This window comes from Photinus pyralis, unplaced genomic scaffold (genome assembly GCF_008802855.1).
Source record: "Photinus pyralis isolate 1611_PpyrPB1 unplaced genomic scaffold, Ppyr1.3 Ppyr1.4_LG1, whole genome shotgun sequence".
Lineage (NCBI taxonomy): Eukaryota > Metazoa > Arthropoda > Insecta > Coleoptera > Lampyridae > Photinus > Photinus pyralis.
Genome location: NW_022170249.1, coordinates 51,763,609 through 51,787,072, shown reverse-complemented (window position 1 = coordinate 51,787,072; position 23,464 = coordinate 51,763,609). Strand labels below are relative to the sequence as shown.

Below are 23,464 nucleotides of genomic sequence, written 5' to 3'. Positions count from 1 at the left end.
AGAAAAGCATCAACTCTTTTCCAGCCTTTCCAATTGCAAGCTTTTTTTTCTTCAAACCAGCCTCATCAATGAACAAATAGTTAATAATTTTCAAACCATTTGTCCCGGAATTGTTATAAACAGAGGCTTTTGGAAGAACTTTCGAAAAGAAACATAAAAAAAAATGTTGGCCAACCAACTATATACAAGATATGACTTCCCACATTCATTGGATATTTCCTTTTAAAGAAGTTTGTTTATTCCAAAATTTACGTACTTTCTCAGAAATTGCGCTGTTTGGAGATGTCCCTATTTAATAGTTATAATTGATACATCTCTCCGCTTAAATCTCATGCAGATATTCAATCTCCCAACATAAACGGCGTCAAGCAACTTTACCAATTAAATTCGGAGGAACAGGATTGCGTACAATCGCTGGCATAAAACTCTTTCAGCTTTTCCAAGTTTTACTAATCGGTGCACTGGGACTTTTCCCCCTTAAAGGACAATTACGTTTACGCTAAAAAAACCTCGGGGCCATTTTTGACAGTCGAGACTTTTAAACCTGTACTTATATCCCTTGGACTAGGTAATTTAAATATTGAGTTTTTAACGCCGTGACGTCATACAACTGTTTTTTCAAATAAGTCTCCTACATTTTTTAATTAACGGGCAAAGTTTACGATTTGTTAGCCATTCAAATACGAGAATTAACGTTACTTGACGACTACCAATCTTATATTCATTTAAATGTTACTTAATTAATTTGTATACAGGGTGTCCCATTTATCTTGAGACAGTCGATTGTGGCGGAGATATCAAAAAATGATTTATTTAAAATATTCTTCATGTAGAGGGGCGCATCTAATGATGCTATGATGAAGTGTAGGGTAACTTAATTTTTTTCAAAAAACCGTATCTTATACTTGTTGATTAATCTTATTCTCAAACGGGAAATAATAATCTTTCGGGGGAATCGTTTTTTCCCTACACTTACTATTTTTTTAAGACATTTTTCTTTTGATTTGAGCTAAGAAGCTGTTGTGTCAAGAATTTGACGCGTTTTTTTATGTACACACTCCCAACTCCTTTATAATAATTTTTTTAATCAAACTAACTATCAGTTACAACGAAAACGGGGACAATAGGATTGAGCTCAACAAAAAATGTATAATCATGTCCTGTAATTAGAAATGAGCATTCTGCAATGAAGGATTAATCTCAAGGGAAATATCAAATATAATAGCAAAGAGAAAAAAAAATGTATCCCTAAGCAAACCGTCAGTAAATAGGGAAGCCACGAAGGTCCATCTTTGCATTGCGAGTTTGTCGTGTATAGCAATATCGAAATTAACAACAGCACCTGAAATACGGACTCTACGCATAAAATAAATTGATTTCGTAACAAAAACATATTCGACTTGCGTCCGACAATTTTCCTTTCCGCCATTGTTTAATAACAAATTTTCTGTTTGTATTGTACTTTAATTTCAGCCCGATTACAAGTGCATGGAAACATTGATATGATATCTCAATTTTATCACAGATTTCGAGGTAAGTATCTTACGTCAGGAGTTTCGTAATACATCAGCTAATGGTAAAATAGACGAGGTAGTGGTCGACAGAAATCAACACCCTGTATGTATTGAAAATAGATACATTTACTCTAAAACTAATTAGCAACCCATAAATTTCTCTTAAAAACAATCTTTACAATTTAAGGATTATAAGTTCATCAAATAAGTCGATCTATATGTACAGTGTGACTAAAATTACGTTAACGGATCCAGGAAGTATAAAATGTAGTATACAATTCTACAGGTCTAAAATAATTCAACTAAATCTAATGGCAGTTAGTTCAACTTAATCGTTTTGATATTACAGGTAACGATTCCCTCTACATTGTCTGGTGTTTGAGAAAAAGGAAAACAAACATTTACGTATACCGACCGTTAGCGCCTTTCAATACAATTTTTACATACACTGACTGTCACATATTAATGATAGTACGTAGTTCCCGAATAAAGCGACTTTCACAATCACATCTCACGCGTACTCGTACAACAGTCTTCGCAAACCGTTCAAGGCAATTTTTTTCTCTAAACCGCCTCGCTCACTGGATATCGTCGAGATAATTCGGAGGCGACTGTTTCGACGTGGACGCTAACGCTACATAGTTTGTGGCCGGTTTATAATTGTGCACGGACTGATTCATTTTGTGCTCCGGTGATTGATTTGGCGACGCCGGTTTTTCTTGCAGATTTAAACTTGGATCCTCTGCGACCGGTTGGTAACGGGACGTTGTGCATTTTTGGATGATAGTTAAAATCGCAGACTCCACGCAACATGCGTATCCTAAAGACTGCAAACAATTAAATCATATTAGTAACGAATTATTAAATTTTTGTTAAATTGTCTTAATGAATATTGACTTTATTGGTACCCACTGGAAAGCATTTTTCAGTAGCTTTCCAACGATGTGTCACACGTATGGGGTTGCCATTTAGGATTTTTGAAGAGGGGGGGCTGGGGTGGTAAGGGGGCTGAGGGGTTGTCACTAATAATGTCATTCTGGTTCCCCCGAAAGTTTTGCGCGATTTTCAATATCTTCTTTAGTTTGGAAAATATGGCCGACTGCAAGTTTTAAAATTGACACCCTGTATACAATTATATACAGGGTGGTGACTTGCGTAACGCATCATAGGGATTTCAATGTAAAATTCATAACATGCGATTATTGGCTCCCCAAATTATTTTAGAGCAAAAATGTATTAAGGTTTTTTGTAGAAAAAAATTTTTTACGTCAATCAACCGTATTAGTTTTCAATTTTTTGCATAATAAAGAGGGAAAATTGGAAAAATAGAACCCGCATCTTTTTCAATAATCTTAGATGCCATGGAATTTTCTAAAACAAAAAAATATCCAGTTATCAATTAGCAGCAATTCGAAATGGATTTTATGATCGACTTGGTTACTATCTTGCAGTTAATGGTGACATTTATTGTAAATTGTTATATTAGGAAACCGTTTTTAGTAATTTGGTATTTCTTTATGTTGAATTCTCTGTTCTAAATATAATACTTTTTGATAGAATTTCATTTGTTTTATAGCAGACATTCCATGGCATGACGGATGTTGGCGTAGTTTTTGTATTATAAAATTCCATGGCATCACAGAGGCATAAAATGTCCATATGGGCTATTAAAATCGAAAGAAACAAATTTGAAAGTGCACTCTTTGCTTCTTGGTCACAAGCGGCTCATCGAATTTTTTTTCTCTTTCTAACCATGTATAGTATAACAAGTTATCATTAAAATAATAAACGTGGGTGAAATTACAATTTTCATTTTTTCTTCATAGTTTGCCATGGAAACAAAACTAGCATTGGGGCCCAATTGTCATTTTACAATGTAACATTTGTTTAATAAGAATACACGGCGCAATGTAACTGCCCTAGTAATTAATTTCCATTTTGTTGCTTTGGCTTCCATACTTTAATTTTCGCTCATGTGCGATGTACCTATATATACCTAACTGAAGAAAAAGTTGATATTGCCAATTGGTATAGTGCCGGTAACAGTTTAAGGAACGTAAGAGATTTATTTTCGATGGCAGCAATAATCAAATTGATTAATATGACAGCCAGATCTTTATTTGTTTTAGACGTAAGTTTGGATGCATAAAATTAGGCGACTTTCAGAGGAGATCTTTTAAAAGTAGACATAAGGAAACATAATATACATGTAAATCGTAAATCCCTAAACTTCTAAATAAATGATCGTTAAAAAAAGTAGTGATAATATCCTTTGATATTTCGTCCTATGGGTTTATTTGAATGATAACTTGTTATACGTGGTTGGAAAGAGAAAAAAAACTGTATCAAACTGATTAAAAATGGTGTGGGAAAATTCGAACTGCCCTCCCGAATATTTACCCCTGTAAAAATTATCCCCTGGAACATTCATTTACAGAAAACAAAGTACCCTAGGATTTTTGGGAGGAAGCAAACTATTCTAGAGTGAACACTTTGTCTGGAACACTGGACATATTGTGAAAACTTTGGCTTCAACCTTCAATAAAGTTGGGTCACCCTGAATGTGAAATTATTTCTTTTCTTTAGTGCACATCTGGTGGGTTAGTTACGAATAAACACAAAATGTGATCGTTTCGCTTGAATTTGTACTTCAGTATTCGTTTTTCCTTTTAGAAATTTCTGAAGATGCGTAATTTATCGTTTGCGCTAAGAAGTGTGATTATCAGGCGAAAATTAATTAACGCACGTGTCAAATTCAAATTCACGAGGACAGAGATTATATTTTATGGTGGAAGTGAATTTTAGTTAAATACTGAACTGCACTATTCACAACAGACAGGAAATGTTCTGTGTAGGAGTCACACCACACAGCTGTAATAAGTTAAAGACCTATTCTACATGGATTACTTACACCAGTAATAATAAGTTGATGTTTAGTCCATTTAGGTACCCAAGTGAAGGCCTCTGATATGAATACCATATGAAAGATGAGTGAAGCGGCTACGAGGAATAATACACTAAGGCTCAAGTAAAAATACGCGTTCTGTAAAAAATGAAAAAATTAATTTGTGTTCGACTACCTACGTTAGAACAGATAGGTACTCACCAGTTTACCCCAATTAAACGGAAACAAGTAGACCATATGGGAAATATCGAGAAACAGTAGAAGGCAGGTTACGAACATGCTGACTAACGTTACAAACATCATAAGGCGAAGGCGTCCGACTAAAGGTAACATAAATAGACCGACTTTCACTGTTCCAGACGTACACAAACATGTTAAACACGCAATTGTCGATATCTGAAACAGAAATGTTACCCAACCCACTACAAAATTAACGAGCGTGTATTTTACGTACAACTAGAAGAAGTCTAACTAGTCCGGTGGCCGTTTTGAGGTGAGTGTGATCAAAGTAGATGATGACTCCAGAGTATAGGGACAGATCGGGCGAGGCAGCGCGATGGCGGTAGTGTGAGTGCGAATCCCACGAGTTAATCGTCCCGAGAGGAGTTTCGCACTCGCAGCCGCCCGCACAGTCTGTGCTGAGGGCCCCCGTTCTGCTGCCCGCTATCTCAAAGTCCTGCAACACACAACTCATACCATCCGGTTCCTGGAACATGGACATTGAACACTTAGTGCTGAAGGGTATTGTATGCTAAAATCAACTTCTAGAGCTTGCGGAGCGAGAAATTAAAAGCGGTACAATAACTTCTCGACGTTCTCTTTTTTTTTAAATATACGAAGACGCGTAGACGGACCACGTATAAATTTTTTTTGTACTTAAATAATTTAAAGGTACAAACTTTAAACTCTAATAGTGTGCAAATAGAATATCGACCATTATATTTTTTAGTCTAAATTGTCCACGCCGTAAAAACGTCATCTTTGACTCTTCACCTTAACTATTTTGAAAGGCGAACTCAGTTCAACGACAATGTACTTAATGTATGCCACAACGGTCCTAGTGGCAAGGATACCTGGCGAAACCGGGCCTAGTACCCATACAAGAAAACATTTGACTGATAACTGGTATGTCGTTCACCGAGTGTACGTCCCATCCGACTCCCATTGACTCATACATGATTTGTAGGTGAACACTTGACACCATTGTTAGACAAAAGAAGAAAAAAGTAACATGAAAACTCTATCCGGATCGCACGAAGGATTTGAATAAACACACATTTATTCAGAAACACATGAAATGATAATTAAAACAAAATTCCTGAAAGAAAAGCTTACAAACCCTGTTTGGATAAATGACCGGGTTCCGTTGTGATTGGCGATTTATTTGAAAATTCTTAAAAAGGAGTTTATTTTATGGTGGATGTGGCGTTTCCTTAAATACTGGAGTCGACGAGTAAATGAGGCTGCTGCTCCTGTTTTCGCGACGATAAAAAAGCGTGTACTTCTGTTTACTCTAAATTACGGGCAGTCAGCTCTATTTGTTTACTTGAAGACAGTTACCAAATTTGGCTAGCACAGATACCACCCGCACACCTGCGACCTACGCATACGCGATCGGCGATTCTGCCATTCTATGACTAAGAATATGTGTACCAAATTTGGTTCCAATCAGATCAGCCGGAAATAAGAGTACAGGGAGAGTGGGAGACAGACCGACATCATCAAGATATTGTTTGATTCGGATTCCTGGTGCTTCAAAATGTGTATTTCCGTCAAACAAGTGGGGGACCCCACTGCAATATCTCCCTTACTAACGTGCGGGTGCTAAAAATATGACAATCCTTATAATAAATTTAGTTAACAATTAATTCCACTGAAAAAGTAGATTTTTGAGGAGGACGCCTTTAAATAAATTTAATTTGCATTCTTCTTGAGCTAAAAGTTACACACTGGACCAAACTTCTGTGTGTGGTTTTAGTAGTAAAAAGGACACTCCATCTCGGCCGTAACGTTTCCAAGTTCCAGGCTGAGAGAACAGAAAGATCTTGATAGTAACAGATACCCAGGCGGCATTAAAAGTACTTGGTACACAGTAGATTAGCTCCAATAACGTGGGTAAGGGTGACAGACACCTTTTGAGTGTCTCTGAAGCCAAGGTTGTACCAAAAATGCCCCCATCCAGAGAGCTAAAGCTATCGAATGAAAAGACCTCTTCATTAAGAGCATCGACTTTGCAGAGGCATATCAGGTCAAAGCACAGTTTCCTTGGGTGAATAAAAATGCACCCGGAATGCTATCAAATGCTGCTACAAATTAATCTTTCAAAATGGTGTGAACGTACTTATTTGTTTAAAAAGTCATTGTCTCGGTTTATTTGGGCCGTTAATTATTGATTGGTAAATGCTAGTAATGAACTTTAGAAACGATACCATCTAATTTGAAGGTACCGATTTGACAACTATGAATTCAAACTTGAAAGTACAAATTAAAATATACACATGGTCTTCTACAACAAATTGCCAAACAAGTACTAACAGATGGATTATAAATACTTGGACAAATACTTACATAATACACTTCAACTGCATGCACTGTAAATACCTATTTTAAATCCGTTTCCCAGGATAACACCAAATTCAACTAAAAAAACTTTCACAAGGCACAGAGAGAATAATTAAAGTAAAAAGAAACAAAACGAAAAGTTTATTAACTACGAAATTTACAACTAAAACGTCCTAAATAGGTACATGTAGGAAGAACGTGTGTATGCATGAGCGTAGGTACACTCTGTCGATTTCGTTTGTTAAAATGAAAGAAACAAAAGACACGACTACTGTTGACGTCAAGTGCACAATACCTGAATATCTTCAGGATTAATATTTGTCGGCTCCAGGTCTCTTATGTCTTCTAACAGAAACTCGATCTCGTCGGTTCCGATTATGTCAGACACCGAATTGATATATCGGCCTGACTCAGACTGCATGACACCAACCGCTACACCTGGGGCATCCGCCCTGTCCTGGCCATCCTCACTTCATAAGAAAGGCGCTCATCTAAAAATTTTGTTGTCAACAATTTTTCGGTAAAGAATTTCTGACAACTAACCTTGCAAGAGTTGGTAAGTGTAACGAATGTGTTCGTCGAGCCGCTTCCGAAACCATCGAGAACTTTGAAAGGCTTAAAATGAAGTTTCCATTTAAAAATCGCCGTAATTTATTTCTGGACGCCGAAAATGTTACTCCATATTTACTAATCGAAGCTGACGTATCGCTTCCGGCTTTGATATTTGAAATCAAAATGGTGACCTATATACAAAAAAAAGATGCGCTGTTGCAATATCGATTATTTTACCGAAAATTGTTGCCCATTTTTCAAAGCTTTGACGATATCGTCAATCTCTAAATAGCCAGCCTGGTTACTCCATTTTCCCCTATGCTGCAAGGTATTTAGATGTTCGGTGGACCAAATTTTCCAAAAATACCTCTTCATCTTGTTGGATGAGTTTCCATCTTGTGGTGGGACGAATTCCCTTTGTCAGATCGGTGTCATCTGGCGGAATCTGAAGCGGTATTCCGTTAACGAGATGTCACGGAGTGAGTACAAATAGGTCTTCTTTTTAAATCTTCTTATTGTACGGCACACAAATGAGACATATGCCTCAATTTGGCACAATACTGTCAATAATTCCTCAAAGATCAACGTACTGCCTCCGATGAACCTTTTCATGTGGAATTTAGTGGATTTAACCGCCGCTTCCCAATTCTCCCATGTGAGAGACTGCCGGAGTGAATGAAGTTGAAAACGAAAAATTAATTCAAGAGAAACTTGAGAAGGTTTTGGTGCGAATTTCAAGAGAGTGTAAGAGGAACTTTTTTAAAATTTATTTTATTTTGTCTTTAATTTTGTTTACTTAATAGGATTTGACACGAATTTGAGGAAAACACAAGGGAGAATATACTCGAGAGGATCTTGTAAGAGTCCCTGTTTCCATAGCAGACGTTGATTATTCTTTAAAATTAAATCAAAATCGTGTAGAGTTGGTTGCCTATTATAACTATCTATTCCATACGTTTGATCCGTTTTTTTTAAACATAGTCCATATGTATACATACCTACATATAATAAAGCATGCTAAGCACTCTTTCTTTAATTAATTATGTATTACGCCTCACCTTATCCGCCGCACTATAGAACTGAGCGATATCGAACCGGTCTATTTATTCCATTTTGTGAGTAATCCTCCGTTTGAGGATTGCTCACCTTGGAATGGTCATTGCACTAAATTCTGGAAATAAAGTTAATAAAAAAGTTCTTACACATTTCCATTATGGCGTCTGAAGCTATTGGAACTTCAATATTAAAACACCCTGTACCAGCAACTGTTTTAAAACAAAAACTAGATAAAGTAGAAACCTGTAACTAGAAAAAATAACTGTCAATAACAAATGTTTAAATTACAATTCATTTTTAAGAGCGGAATATTAAATTGGATAACTACTTGTAATTTGAGTGCATGATAAATTTAATTGAATTCATCCAGTCCCATCAATTGTCGTATCTTGTCGCTTGGAGGTTATTCAACGAATTAACTCCCTTTTCACCGGTGCTTTTGTTATCTATCATCAATTGATAAGCGACTGTCATTTACCTTCGTTTCATATAAACAGACTTTACAATGTAATTTAACAGAATGGTGACCGTATCGTACTTGGATTTATCTGTAATCCTATTATTTATTTTACATTCGTCATTAGGTTAGAGGTTCGACTCGTTAAATGCCAGTTTTAATTACCGTTTTCTTGTAGGTAAGCAAGCGTGTGATAGTTCAAGTATTATCGAGAAACAGTGTCACGAAACTTTCCTCTGTGTGCCGACGAACGATTCCACCAACAACGGCTACTGCGAGTGTTTGCCGGGCTACACAAAGATCAACGAGACTTACTGCACCAATGCTAGCGATGCCACTACGGCGAAGTCGTCGAGTCTTGTAAATAAAGAGGAGGATAATGGCAGCGGACACGTGGTTGCTGGAATTCTTATCCCTGTATTTTTAATTATGGTTGTGATAGCTGGAATATATTTTAATAGAAAGTATCATTTAGCCGACTATTTTATAAGTAAATTGTACCAAAGAAATAGTAATTATGACGAGGTTATGATTGGGCAGGATTTGGAAGATGACGACCCACCTCTTCGTTAGTATGGCACTAGTTTACGCTTTTATATAAATTATATACTGCTAGTCTGAGTTTTTCTAAATATGTGCTCTTGTCAGATTTTATTTCCAATTGTTCCTACATTATAAACAAAAATTGCCTTGTAGTAAATATTACAGTTGATGCATTTGTCCTTTTATTCTTCTTTAACATTTGTCGATTGTTTCGCTTTGTATAATGTATATAAGACTAAAATAATAAAAACTTGCGCCTTAATGTTTCAATTATGACTTGTTAAAGGATGTATCACTTCGTTCCTCAAATAGTGGTGAGAAGAACCACTTGCAGGAGACCCTGATCAACCTATTTTTAAAAAACCTCCACATTAATTAACTGCACTGCATGTGGTAAATATGTAGCATATAGGAAAAACGAAAAAAGAAAATGTCCTCCAGAAATTAAAATAGCATGGAATAAGTGATCTAATGAATGTAGTGCATAATAAACATTAGCAATTCGGATTCAGAAGAAAGTGACATAGAAATAAATGAGAGACTAATCTCAAATCTGGAAGGGCATATACCCTTCCAGATTCGAGATAAGGGGATCACCTCAATATCTCTTTTACTTGGCAAGATACAAAACTGTAGTTTTTAATTCTAAAAAAAATTTTTGACTGTTTTACCAATTCAACAGCGGATTACGATAGAACCATTTGAGTCACACTGTAGGTTTGATAAAACTGGCAATATACTTTACGTATTCTTGCAAATAATAGCAATGAATAAGGTATTCCTTATTCATTGAATAATAGGTATGTTAGCATGTTTCTAGATGTATGGGATGGTGGGCCATCTTGCAGAAAGATGAAGATGTTAGTAGAAGTACTTTCACTAGGTATAGGGAAGCAATTGCTTACAACTATCTCTTTGGTAAATTTTAGAATTTATAAAATAAGTTTGTTTTTTCCACCAATGAGGCGGGAAAATGACTCCTTTAAATCAATAGTAAATTCAGCGATATCTCAGATTTCTTTTAACCATCAACCCTACTGTTTTGGTTTTTTTGGTGACCCTCCTTAATAATTGTTTGGTTCTTTCAAGTAAATCTGCTGACTGGTCCCTTACTTCCTGTGATGTCTAGCCAAAACTCATAACTGAAGGGACTTGATGTAAAACTAGCAGATACATCATGTCGAACAACCACCTGGTAAGTCTCCCCCAAAACAATGCTATAGGAATTGTGGCGAAACATGTACAAGTAGGTATTAAACCCCTTCACCATGTCAGCATCCTCCTTTGCCACAAGCATGCAGTCTACTACAACTTTTCCAAATACCTATGTAAGCACCAAAGACAATTGTTAATTAAGAAAATTCCAGGCAAGTCTACGATATTCTACAATTAGTAGCTATTAATAAATAACCCAGTTAGAAAAGACCCCCTCAATATTAATAAAATTTTATTACTTAATAAGTGTATGATACAAAAAAATATAAATGTGAACAATTATAAATAAATGTTTTAATACCAATTTCTTAATGCTGATGTGTACGTTGCGATGTCAAAAAGAACGTTTTTTTATGAGAAAAGTCTGAACCGCTTTGGTGATGCAAAACGTAAATAAAATCTATGGAATGTGACGATCGACAGATATTTTTTAGCCAAAGCTTCTACGAGATTATAAAAAAGTTTTATATGTCACAATTACATTTTCTTTTTGTAACATTAAAGCATAAATGTCAATTGATTCGCTCGTGAGCAAATCGTTTTACATAAATTATGTACAATTTTCCAAATCGTAGCCAAGACATTATAAATATGTTCAAAATGGCAGTTATACAAGATTTCTCGATTGTGCGCTTATAATACAGATAGTATTGCACTATTACATAGGCGAGACGAGGTATCCGTGACAATCAATTTAACTATAATCATCTGCACAAAGAGAAATTGTTACTAAAATGTGGTGTATAACATCATTTAAAATCAAATAAGTTTCGCATTTGTTTACGATTTCAGTCTCAAATGCTTCCATTTTTAATAAAGTATCCAATATATATCATAACAACTCATCTGAGAGTATAACTTAAATAATTATTTGTCAGGATTTCATCGCAATTCTTTATAATATTTTGTAATAATATTAATACGAATGTAGACAAAACCACCTCCCATCTAATTAATGGTAATGCATATCCAATGTGTTACGCAGCCAATCAGATGGGGGGTGGGCGTGGCCTCAGTAAGCGGACGCTTCTTTATATTCCGAACCTTCCATGGTAAAGAAATCTTCCAACTTCCACTGTAGGGTTTCAAAGGTAGGCCTTTTCATCGCGTCCCGATGCCAACATTCCAACATAATATCGTACAAAGCGTTCGGACAGCCGGGCGGGCATGGCATGCGGTAGCCGTGATCCACTTGATGCAATACTTCCGCATTGGTCATACCTGAGGGCAAACATTGAGTGGTAGGTTATGAGCAAATAAGTACTAACCTGGGTATGGAATACGACCGTAAGTGACTAGCTCGGTAAGTAAGATACCGAATGACCACACGTCCGATTTTATCGAAAATTTGCTGTAGTTTGCAGCTTCCGGAGCTGTCCATTTGATGGGAAATCGTGCGCCGACTCTCGCTTCATATTCGTCTTCCTACAATGAGTGTGATTTTACTCCGATCACTTTCAATGCTCACAGGACAAGCTTGGGATAAGGGAACTGAAAAGGAAAGCGAGATAGGATACTAGGGAATAGGATCTAGACTCACCTTAATGAGTCGTGCTAAACCAAAATCGGCAATTTTAACTACATTACTGTCGGCGACAAGAACGTTTCTGGCTGCCAAATCCCTGTGAATGTAATTTTGCGATTCAAGATATGCCATACCGGCCGCTATTTGGGCGGCCATATCGATGAGCTGTTGCAACTTAAGTACTTTGCCTTTTCCTTGCAGGTAGTCCAAGAGCGAGCCGTTCTTCATCAATTCGGTTATGATGAAAATCGGCTCCTCCATTGTACAAACTGCGTACAATTGAATTAATTTCTGATGCCTCAACTTCTTCATTATTTGCGCTTCGGCGAGGAAATCCTTCGGATCCATAGTGCCAGGTTTTAATGTTTTTATCGCGACGGGCGTGGTGTTGTTCCACATACCCTCCCACACTTCGCCGAACTGCCCGTGACCGAGTTTCTTTACAAACTTCAAGGAGGTTCGGTCAATTTCCCATTGGTCCCGAGTGCGATGCGATAAGCCTTCCGGTTGCGGTTTTTCCACCTGTAATACAAATTTCGAACGGATTACATACGGAATTGGGGATTTTCGTTCGTGTTCTTCCGTTAAACCAATGCATATTTACTGGTCCATCTATGAATAAGTTGAAGTGCAAAGAGTTGGAAGTATAAAGATGGCACGCATTAAGATAATAAAGAACAGTAAATGTGCAATTATTAATAACACATGGTACAGCATTCAATTACAACGAATCAAATTTGAAGATTGTGGTGAGTCACTAAACGGCATGATAGGATTATATGTTTCATAAACGTTGCACTTGAAATGTTTCATAGCATTTAATATTATAAATATTTCAGTGGAGATTTTTCTTACATGTAACAATAAGCAATAATCCAGAGATGTTTTACTTGCAATAGAAAAGTGACTATACTGCATTCATTATAAAAAGGTAGTAGATGGCGCTGGGTTTGAAGATAAACACACACAGTAAAAATATGAAACGGTACCAAATTATTGTAAAGTAGAAATATCCAGCACTTTGTTTAATTCTACCACTACCATCCGGGCAGCCAAGAAAAATTTCTTCAGTTTATTTATCAAACCAGTTCGACTCATTGGCCCATATGAATAAAAGTAAGCAAATGCTTATACTTACAAAATTCAAAGTAAATACTCGTAAGTGCTCCTTCGCACTGGGCGACTTAGCAGTGCTGCTAAGCAGAAGGATGGGACGCAGTGCAGTGGTGCTACACAAACCAGTATAAAGGGGCAGTTACTAATATTTACTTTGAATTTTGCAAGTATAACCATTTGCTTATTTTTATTCATATGGGCCATTGAGTTCAGTTGAATAAAGAAGAAGTGAAGTTTCCTGACGCCGTCAGCGAGTATTTTTGTGTCTTTAATAAGTGGGCCTGAATACCGCAAACCTTTCACGACCAGATTATTTCCATTCTTAAAGAAACTATGTAATTTAAGATTTTTTTAATTATCGACCGTCTGCGTGCGGGGTATTATGTCCAAACAAGCTGTGTAAGCTTTCTTTCGTGGATTTTGCTTTATTTTTTGTGTTTCGAAATAAATTTTTATTATTGCCATTCAATTAATAAATTGTGTGTTTATTCGAATCCTTTGTGCAACCTACATAGCTTCTATTTTGTGTAATTCTTTGAAAATAGTCATAAATTGATCAAAGCCACCAAGTCTCTCAAACTGAGAAATTTTAAGTCTTTATAGCAGATGCTGGAAGTGATCGAGGAGAGATCATAAAATTATAAGTTGTAATGTCGATTTGTTTAACCTATCTGGACAGGTGGTGTAGTGACTGCACACCATTGCAGATAGCAATAGATACATAATATAATGCACTTTGATAATACATAAAAACAAATTATGAACAGCAGATTAAAAAATTTATTTACGAGTAATTAAACAAATTCTATCCTCCACATAAATGTCCCCCTAATTCAAACTAGGGTAATTTTATTGTTAATAAAACGTTGCCTGTGTGAGCGAATATTAAACATCTACGTAATGTGTCGTAATCATTTACATGTATACTATAAATGGTATCATCTAAAAAAAAATCGGGGGGGGGGGGGGAGTAGTGTAACTTCCCACAATGTTTATTGTTCATTTCAATATCGCTGTGGTATGAATAAAGATAGGTATAAAGCTGATAATCATGCGCGCCCTCTAGACCCCCAATCTATGCGCTTATAAACATTTCGCTCATTCATTGGGAGGGCGCGCATGATTACCAGCTTTATACCTATCTTTATTCATACCACAGCGATATTGAAATGAACAATAAACATTGTGGGAAGTTACACTACCCCCCCCCCTCCGCCCCTTTTTAGATGACACGATCTATAGTTCCTGAGATGTGACATGTTTCATAGTTTCATTTCAGAGATGTAACATACATGTTATTTGGCACTATGGCCAGTGTGTGTTTAAAAAATTGTTAGGATACAATAGTTTGGAAGCTACATTTGCAAGCGAGAACCACCTCCTTTATGTCTTATTAAATTTATGAAGTTTAAAAAATGTTACAGAAAATATGTCCTACATTTGCACTATACTGCATTCATTAAAAGAAAGTAGTAGATGGCGCTGTGTTTAAAGATCGACACACACAGGAAAAATATAAAACGGCACAAAATTTGAAAAATATAAATATAAATCAAACGATATCACGCTTGGATCTTTGAAATTGACAGCTAGTGACAGTTCGACAGTTTAATTCGTAACTGACACTTCTAAAGGTGGGTTCATAGCTCTCCGTTCATACCTTTCCGTTTGTCCGTTAGTCAATCAGAACACAGTAAATTTTTAAACCGTCCTTCGTCCATTTACAACGGAAAAGTTGGTTGAAATTGAACATTTACGTTTCCGTTGGTCCGTTTGTTAACGAGAGTAAGGTTATGTTTGTTATATTGTTGACGTTTAAGAGCAAATTTAACACTGTTCGCCTATTACGTTCTTCGAGGTGATAATCTGATAGTAGTTTCTACGTACTGAAGATCACGGTGGGTCCAGTACAAAATAAAATTTAGGTTATGGTTATACCTTGTAAACGTACGATATGGACGGATTGCTATGAACCTTAACAAATTGCACTATCCGTTTGACGGAACAACGCAACGGATAAACGGAGAGCTATGAACCCACCTTAACAGACAGAATTCGTCACTCGTTTTATTTTTTAGTGTAATACTGACTCGTGTTTTAACTAATCACAGTGAAGATCAAACTGTCTTTATGCTTTCTACCGCTACCTTCTTAAAAATGAATTTTTTCTTTCTGTTTATAGAATCATTAAACAATTAAGACGACAATGATTTTTTTAAAATAAATTACAGTTGTTAGGGTTTACAATTAGAATGCTGCGCCCTGCGTAATTATCCGGTTTTGTTATTTGTAAATAGTATGGACAAAAAATGAAAGTAAAAGACAGTAAACGCACCATAACGGCATCATGAACAATTATTTCTAAAAATTGAGCTTTACAATGCCTATACCGTGCAACGCAACGAACTAACCAGCTATTGATTATCGCATTCAGTTAGGCAAAAAACATAAGAAAATGTGATATCGAAGAGGGTACTATAACTACTTGTGTGAAAATTCGATTATGAACAAACAACAAAGAAACGTACCTCCATCAAAGGATTCTGCAGATAACGAAAACATATGTTAGTGTTTGCGAAACAAGCGTCACTAAAAAATTAATCCAATTGAATATTGCACGACCGAATAGATATTGTAGTTGGACATTTTGCATAAAAATGTATCATTACAATACAATATCATAAACTGTCGAGTAACGTGAGGACTACTCGGTACACAATAACTCAAAGAAAACGCTTTCTTATGGAAACTCGTTCAAAAACTGGGCCACGGTTAAAGTGGACCCATAAAAAAGCATCTACTTTGATGATACCGTTATGTAATGGGTTAAGTTGAATGATGTCGTGACAGAGTCATGCAAATAAGTATTCGATTTCCGATTGCAGTTCCTAGAGTTTCAACAATAGCCAATAGCTGTTAAAATTTCCAATTCAACCAATCAATAGCTGCGGTTCAAACAACCCGCACATACCTGAACGCACGGCTTGCACAGGTTGACGCACAAACCATCCGCATCCTTGCTGTAATGTTCGACCAGTTCTTGGAGTGTTCTAAACGTCGTCCTCCGCGCAATAAAAAAGCCGCCCTCGTCCAATTGCCTAATGCGATAGTGCTTGACGGTGTCGCCGTCGCGAACTGAAAAGGACCTATTATCAACATGATATGTGTTAGCGACCGTTTACCTGACAGTGAGTAGTCGTTGTGTCGACTTTCCGAATCTCGAATGAGGAAGGCGCCGTGGTCGTTTTCTGGTAAAAGTAGTTTCTTCTCAGCCTCAATTCGTTTGATCTTACGGAAGTACCATCTGAAATCAAAAATTTAAATTAGATCGTTTGGTAGATCATATACAAAGTAGAACTGATCAATGAGACTACATTTCAAAATAGTTGTGGAATGAGAATTTAATGAATCCAGATAATCCCAGGTGGTTCTGAAATCGGTAAGGAAAAGGTAGTCAGAAGTATTTCAGCACATCAGAATTTCCATAGCAAATGTACTACTTTCTTATTCTTATGGACGCCATATTGAATTTTTACGCAAAGAGATCTAGAGGTCAAAAAAATTCATTTGAATGCATGACATTATAACCATGCAAGATCTAGTTACCCGCGGATATTTTGTTCAGAAATTTGATTTTGAAATTCTGTAAAAATCCAATATGGCGTCCAAAAGAAATCAGAAAGTAGTAACATTTAGCTTTCTACATCTAGCATGTTATGGAAATTCTGAAAACAGATTCAGATTCTCTGAAAAAAGTGCCCATAGAAGGTGCTAACGAACAAATGAAAACGAAATTTGCTATTTTCAGTTTTTCCCTGATAAACACGTAAATATATATATAAATTTAACTGAGGCATCTCATCATCAGTAACAAAACATCGAGATTAAACACATTTAGGTACATTAAAAACAAAAATTAATGGCTCACATTTTTTAATTTTAAAAAACTAATTTTCACTACAGTGTTTTCACACCTTAAGTATTGCGCTGGCATGGGGTAGAAATTTTTGATTTTTTTTACACAAACCGAACACTCATATCCAAAAGCCTAATTAGAATCGTATTACTGTAGCTATTAACCAGTTATCAAAGCGTTTTTATCATTATAGAATATTTTAAAAGGTGGGAACACTCTTCCCCCCTCGCACAGGCATGAGTTTTGAAACAAGGTGTCATATGACTCTTCTTTTAAATTGATTTTTTAAATTACGCTTCACACTGTCCAAGATAAGGATGTCATGTGGATCACAAACCATAAAAGAATTGTGTAAGAAAAACCAGAAAATTCCGAATACTTCTGAAGAAAAACCGAAACTTGCCAATTAAGTTTTTCTGATGTTGTTTGAAAAAATTAAAACACTTTCTCATTTCCACTCTTTGAGCTCTACAAGACACAGTTGAGAGAATTTCAATACGACGTTTCGTTTCAGAGAAATAATCATCAACTTTATACTTTTATATGGTACAATGATGTACCGCACACAAAAAAAATAAAAGTTGGAAACTGTTAGTTTCAACAGGATGGTGCACTCGCGCACAACGCCCTAATCGTACAAGAATCCTTATCAGACATATTTTCCATTGTCCAGAACACAGTGTATACTGCCCCCAGCGCCACCTAGATTTGTGTTATTAAATGTTAATAAAAAACAATTGTACACTACTGAGATACAATAGATAAAAGGAGGCTATCTATTTTGCACTGTAGCAAAGCAAGCTCGAAAGCAGGCCCATTGAAGTCTGCGTGTAATCGTGAAAATTGTTTGAAATTACACGAAAATTAGGTGAATTCTTATTACACGACAATCCTGAATTGGCCTTTTTACAACTGTGTTCCCTCGCTGAAAGGCTAGGTCTTCAGAGAAGATGAATTAACAGTTAAAGGGAGGCAAAATTGCACATTTCAGAGCTAAATCTAACACTACTTGGGCAATACTTTCGGAAATAGTCAGAAAAAAACCAAAATTCCCTAAATTAATTTTCATTTTCTTTGTGACTTTATAAGGGATTTTCCAAAAAATGAAATGGCTCATTAGCTTTTTCATGTACATAGAAGTTTCATGAAGAATGTTGTTTCAACCATGTACGTTTATAGGAATTGCGAGTTGAGTAAAGTTCCTTTAGCTCTGAAGTATTTTTTACCCTATTTTGATTTCAGGAGTTAGATTAATTCTGTGTTAGGGGAAGGGTGAGGATTAATACAGAGTGTTAAGATAATTTCGGGCATATCATAGTTTTTGATACGTAGGTAGTTAAAGAGGATTTTTTCCATACGGATGGGTGGCTTTCATTTGAGACAAAACGGCAGGCGCTTGAGCTCTCTATACCGTGAGCTCTTGGGCTCGGCTACATAACAGTCTTAGTAATTATATTCATTTCCGTTAGAGATGGTGGCATAATGTATGAAATATCGGTGTACTGTTACGATTATGAGGGAGATAAAATTCCCCAATGTTATAGTATGGGTTGAACACAGAGCTATTCTCGTGTGATTATGAGAGCCTGATTTGAATTTGATTGTTTTTGTTATTAACGATTTGAATTAAATTTCGCCCCCCCCCCCCCTTCGATATGGGTGCTATATTCATATTGCTTAGGTACCTTTACACTATCATACTTCTCCTGTGATTTGTCATATGATAAGTTACAAGCATTTAGATTTGTGTTTACACTATACTATTTTTGGTACTATGGCTGTCATAAGACAAATCATAAGGAAATAATATGGAAATAATACGTAAATCGTGGAATAGGGATGTTTCTATTTCTGCATGACAAATGACATGACTTATTATTTTAAATATCCAAGTGATCCCGCCCTTTTATGGTTACTTTTCGCATTTTGCTGTTGTACTTATCTGAAAAAGCTGAATACTTGAGTAAACCAGTAAACTTTTGATTATATCATTGATTATAGGTGTGTATAATCAATGATTATAGGTATATTAGTTACTAATGAAAGAATAAATTACATAAACAATAAATCGAGCAATAAATATTTACGAGTTCATTGGTATTTGGTTGTCTGGTTGTAGTGGTGTTTTCGGACACACATTGTCAAATAGTGTCTTGATTGGTAATTAACCCTTCAAATGTTTGGGGTAATCTTTCAAATAAGGGTACACTCATCCTTAATGTCGACCAAGGGGACAACTCTGTTTGCTTTGTTAATGAGACGCATAACGGAGAAATTATTTTTAAAATAATTGTTAAACTTTTTTCGTTAAAAATGTACTATGATTTTTGAGGCACTTTAGAAGTTCACCTATTTGTGCTTTACAGGTGATTTTTTTGAGTTCTAAGTTAGCCTGAAGGTACTTCTTTGTTGAATACCTACTTATTGTGATAATTAGCGATTTATTTTAATACAGAAGTTAACCGCACAAAATTGCTTATTTGCCAATTTATTTAAAATTTTGCGGGATCCCGCAAATACCGGGTTTCCCGCGGGATTAACATCTAACGATCCCGCAAATACCGGGATTGAGATTTTGCTGCGGGATTGCATTCCCTAGCTGTAACTTTTGAACTAGTAGCCCAATCTTGGATTCTACAGGTCACGTTCTATAAGAAAAATTTTTTTCCGGGTCGATCTGAGACAATTTTCTTTTCGGGGCTCAAAAAAAGGGAGTGTATATATAACCTTCCTTTTTTTTACCAAAAATCGACTACACCAAAATTTCTCGGGAAAACACTTTTTCTTATTAATTTAGGTGCGTAGAATCCAAAACAATTCGTACTTTTTCGATCAGACTTCTCAATCTAAAGTTATAGACTAGAAACCAATTTCGAAAGAAAATTCAAAGGGCTGTAACTTTTGAACTAGTAGCCCAATCTTGGAACTGTTTGAAATTATGGATTCTACAGGCCACATTCTATAAGAAATTTTTTTTCCGGGTCGATCTGAGACAATTTTTTTTTCGGGGCTCAAAAAAAGGCAGTGTATAACCTTCCTTTTTTACCAAAAATCGACTGCACCAAAATTTCTCGGGAAAACACTTTTTCTTATTAATTTTGGTGCGTAGAATCCAAAACAATTCGTACTTTTTCGATCAGACTTCTCAATCAAAAGTTATAGACTAGAAACCAATTTCGAAAGAAAATTCAAAGGGCTGTAACTTTTGAACTAGTAGCCCAATCTTGGAACTGTTTGAAATTATGGATTCTACAGGCCACATTCTATAAGAATTTTTTTTCCGGGTCGATCTGAGACAATTTTTTTTTCGGGGCTCAAAAAAAGGCAGTGTATAACCTTCCTTTTTTACCAAAAATCGACTACACCAAAATTTCTCGGGAAAACACTTTTTCTTATTAATTTTGGTGCGTAGAATCCAAAACAATTCGTACTTTTTCGATCAGACTTCTCAATCAAAAGTTATAGACTAGAAACCAATTTCGAAAGAAAATTCAAAGGGCTGTAACTTTTGAACTAGTAGCCCAATCTTGGAACTTGGAACATTTTAATTTAGAGAAGTTATATAGGTTTCGTAACTTCTTGTATTAAAGTCGTATGAAAAACCTGTCAAGTGTAAAGTAAAACATTAAAACTCATACGAAAAATATGTTGGTAGTAAATATCATATAACATATCATATAAAAAATCATGTGAGATATATTATAGTGTAAAGGTACCTTTAGACTCACCTGTCTGTATTCTAACAATATTTTGGTTTCACCGTGGACTGTATATGAATGGGACAAATCCAAATTTGCACAACAAACGTCCGTCCGTCTGTGGACACGATATCTCACTAACGGTTTCGAATTTTCCAATTCTGTTTTTAGCAATAGGTACATAATGGTCAAGGGACTAATTGCGTAAATTTTGGTCAATTTTCGTCAACTGGAAGTGACTTTGTTGCTCGTTGCCTATATTGGTGCAGTTTATTTGCTAACCCGATTCTCTTTTTTATTAGCCATAGTTTTACTAATTAGTTGTTTACTCACGTGCTTTCGTAGGTTTCTACTAATTAACAGTTTCATTCCACGGATGTGTACCTACTTATGTTAAAATTAGCACATCTGTCAGTGTTGATAGATTTGTTGATTTTAAGAAAAACCGTTATCCAAATTATGGTATCACCTATGACAAATAGCAAACAATCCCCCATACACAAAAAAAAACATTATTCATTCATTAAAGACAACGATTGACCAATGACCTAACGGTCTTCCTTAATGTTATTTTTCTTATTTTTGAAACATACTGTATACAGATATACTGATGTCCGACAATTGACAGTTTTGAAACTTACCTTGCAATCTGCATTCAAAATTTGTAATTTTTTTACAATACATAAGCAATGCGTAAACAAAATACGATGTTAAACATTCTGAAAATTGCGACGGTAGCAGCTGTCCTTCACTCAAATTATGTAATTATATCGCAATTTTCGTTCTAAATTGTAAGAATTGCAAAGTGAACAACAACCTTTGTAACATCATGTTCTGTGCATTTGAAATTATGCTTTGTGGAAAAACCAGGCATAATAGAAAGTTTATCAGCGCATTTGTTTAGTTCAATCGTTTCATGAATCATTATTTTGCATTAGCGCAGAAGGTTCTGGAAAGAGGAAATAGAATTTTGCGGAAAACAGCTCGTTACAGACTAGTTGCTTTTACAATAGTTATCAATTTCCATAATTGCTTATGATTGCATGTTTGCGGAAGGTCGCATTATATAAACAAATAATACCAACACAATATTATCTTTGTCCTTTGTTCGAGGGCTTCATATAATTTGGGGGCTACACACCGGAAATGCCCGTCATATACATCCGATCCATACAAACGCCCGGTAATGCAAGGCCGTCTAATCGATAAGTGATAGGAATTTGTAATGCATTTTTTCCGAAACGAAACGAACCTTAAAGGTTACTTTGCGATTAAATCGATTCAATTGTAATCAGAGTATGGACAGAAGGTGAACCAGATGCATAAAAATGCGGCGCGTACCTCTTCCCAGAAGCAAAAATTTCAACAACCCGAAGGCTAAATGCCATATTTCCTACCTAATGTCATACCTATTATTTACTGTACGGTTTCTACTTAAGGTTGCAGATCTTTTTGCAAAACGTACAAGGTTCATTACCAAATCGCCATTAACGTTTCGTTTATTTAGCGGATTTTAAGATGGGCGGAGGGTTACGCAAAATTATAAGTAAATAAATTTGCGTATTAGAACACCGCTCAAGTGTTTAATGGTATTGATATTTTTAAGTCTCTCAACGGATGAGAAAGGAACACGCACGCAATCTTAGGTAATAAATTAACTAATTCGCAAGAAAGTAAATATTTTACGAAAGAATCGTACACATCTGTTGATGATATGAATATTAAAGGAAGTGCGGGAGTTCCACAAGGATCAGTCTTTGGACCAATACTGTGCTACACGATAAATAATGAAATGTTTAGGGGTTTAGCTATTCAGGATTTCTAGAAAATACACTGCCAGCTCCATCAAGTGTTGGTCCCCGCAATTTAAAGAAATGTGTAATGAAAATGTTTAAATAGTAGCGCTTGTGTTGTGCTAAATTGTGCTGATCTAGAAAATCAGTTTTGCTTGAATTGAAATTGGAGCCAATTCCACTACACTTAATCGAGTTGTGTTCAACATTAGTTCAAATTTTCGAAAATAGTCTTATGGTACCCTATATCTTCTGCACTCAAATGTCATCTCTCAGCTTTAAGGTTTTTTTTTAAAACACTTTCCTATGGTTTCTTTCTTGTTTGTTTGTGTGGGTGTCAGTCTTTTCGTGACTATTTTCAAAATTTGTATTGCACAGTCCAATAAGCATCGAGCACCATTTATTATCAACAGTGCTTATTTGAGTTCCGCAATATATATCGTGCACAATTGATTGATTGCCATTATTGCTTATTCGTTATTCCATATCTGTAAAAACGTGGGAGCTAGGAGTCAAGCTCCCGAGATTTGACTCCAGAAGCTACCGGGTTTCAATTCAATGAAAACTGATTTTCCAGATCACCACAAATGAAAATTGGATCAGCACAATTTC

The 23,464-nt window shown here is 35.8% G+C and overlaps 3 protein-coding genes across 4 annotated transcripts in view; 1 reads left to right on the top strand and 2 right to left on the bottom strand.

Moving 5' to 3' along the window:
• Window positions 1-2,092: 2,092 nt before the first annotated feature.
• Window positions 2,093-7,740, bottom strand: LOC116180201. The gene is made up of 6 exons (XM_031500077.1): window positions 7,525-7,740; window positions 7,277-7,472; window positions 4,874-5,125; window positions 4,621-4,815; window positions 4,426-4,557; window positions 2,093-2,341 (listed from the first exon to the last, which is right to left on the bottom strand). The coding sequence occupies exons 2-6, from the start codon at window positions 7,400-7,402 to the stop codon at window positions 2,093-2,095; spliced, it is 954 nt and encodes a 317-aa protein (XP_031355937.1). The 5' UTR covers window positions 7,403-7,472; window positions 7,525-7,740.
• A 1,085-nt stretch (window positions 7,741-8,825) lies between these two features.
• On the top strand, window positions 8,826-9,859 carry LOC116180205. Its single transcript, XM_031500091.1, has 2 exons — window positions 8,826-9,173; window positions 9,225-9,859. The coding sequence occupies exons 1-2, from the start codon at window positions 9,110-9,112 to the stop codon at window positions 9,617-9,619; spliced, it is 459 nt and encodes a 152-aa protein (XP_031355951.1). The 5' UTR covers window positions 8,826-9,109; the 3' UTR covers window positions 9,620-9,859.
• Window positions 9,860-11,680: 1,821 nt separating this feature from the next.
• Window positions 11,681-23,464, bottom strand: part of LOC116160418 (tyrosine-protein kinase Src42A) — a 32,278-nt gene continuing 20,494 nt past the window's right edge. For both annotated transcript variants that reach the window (XM_031473612.1, XM_031473611.1), the window contains exons 2-6: window positions 16,628-16,749; window positions 16,417-16,580; window positions 12,345-12,851; window positions 12,073-12,229; window positions 11,681-12,025 (exon numbers count right to left, since the gene is read on the bottom strand). In XM_031473612.1, the coding sequence (XP_031329472.1) occupies window positions 11,817-12,025; window positions 12,073-12,229; window positions 12,345-12,851; window positions 16,417-16,580; window positions 16,628-16,749 (1,159 nt within the window). In that variant the 3' untranslated portion in view covers window positions 11,681-11,816. The remainder of the gene's footprint in view (window positions 12,026-12,072; window positions 12,230-12,344; window positions 12,852-16,416; window positions 16,581-16,627; window positions 16,750-23,464) is intronic.

Excerpts from the sequence above, each read along its gene's own strand:
- LOC116180205 (XM_031500091.1), top strand. The coding sequence starts at position 9,110 with ATGGTGACCGTATCGTACTTGGATTTATCTGTAATCCTATTATTTATT. Across the intron at positions 9,174-9,224 it reads TATTTTACATTCGTCATTAG|GTAAGCAAGCGTGTGATAGT; the intron begins GTTAGAGGTTCG and ends GTTTTCTTGTAG.
- LOC116180201 (XM_031500077.1), bottom strand. The coding sequence starts at position 7,402 with ATGCAGTCTGAGTCAGGCCGATATATCAATTCGGTGTCTGACATAATC. Across the intron at positions 4,816-4,873 it reads TAGTTAGACTTCTTCTAGTT|ATATCGACAATTGCGTGTTT; the intron begins GTACGTAAAATA and ends TTTCTGTTTCAG. Across the intron at positions 4,558-4,620 it reads CGTTTAATTGGGGTAAACTG|AACGCGTATTTTTACTTGAG; the intron begins GTGAGTACCTAT and ends CATTTTTTACAG.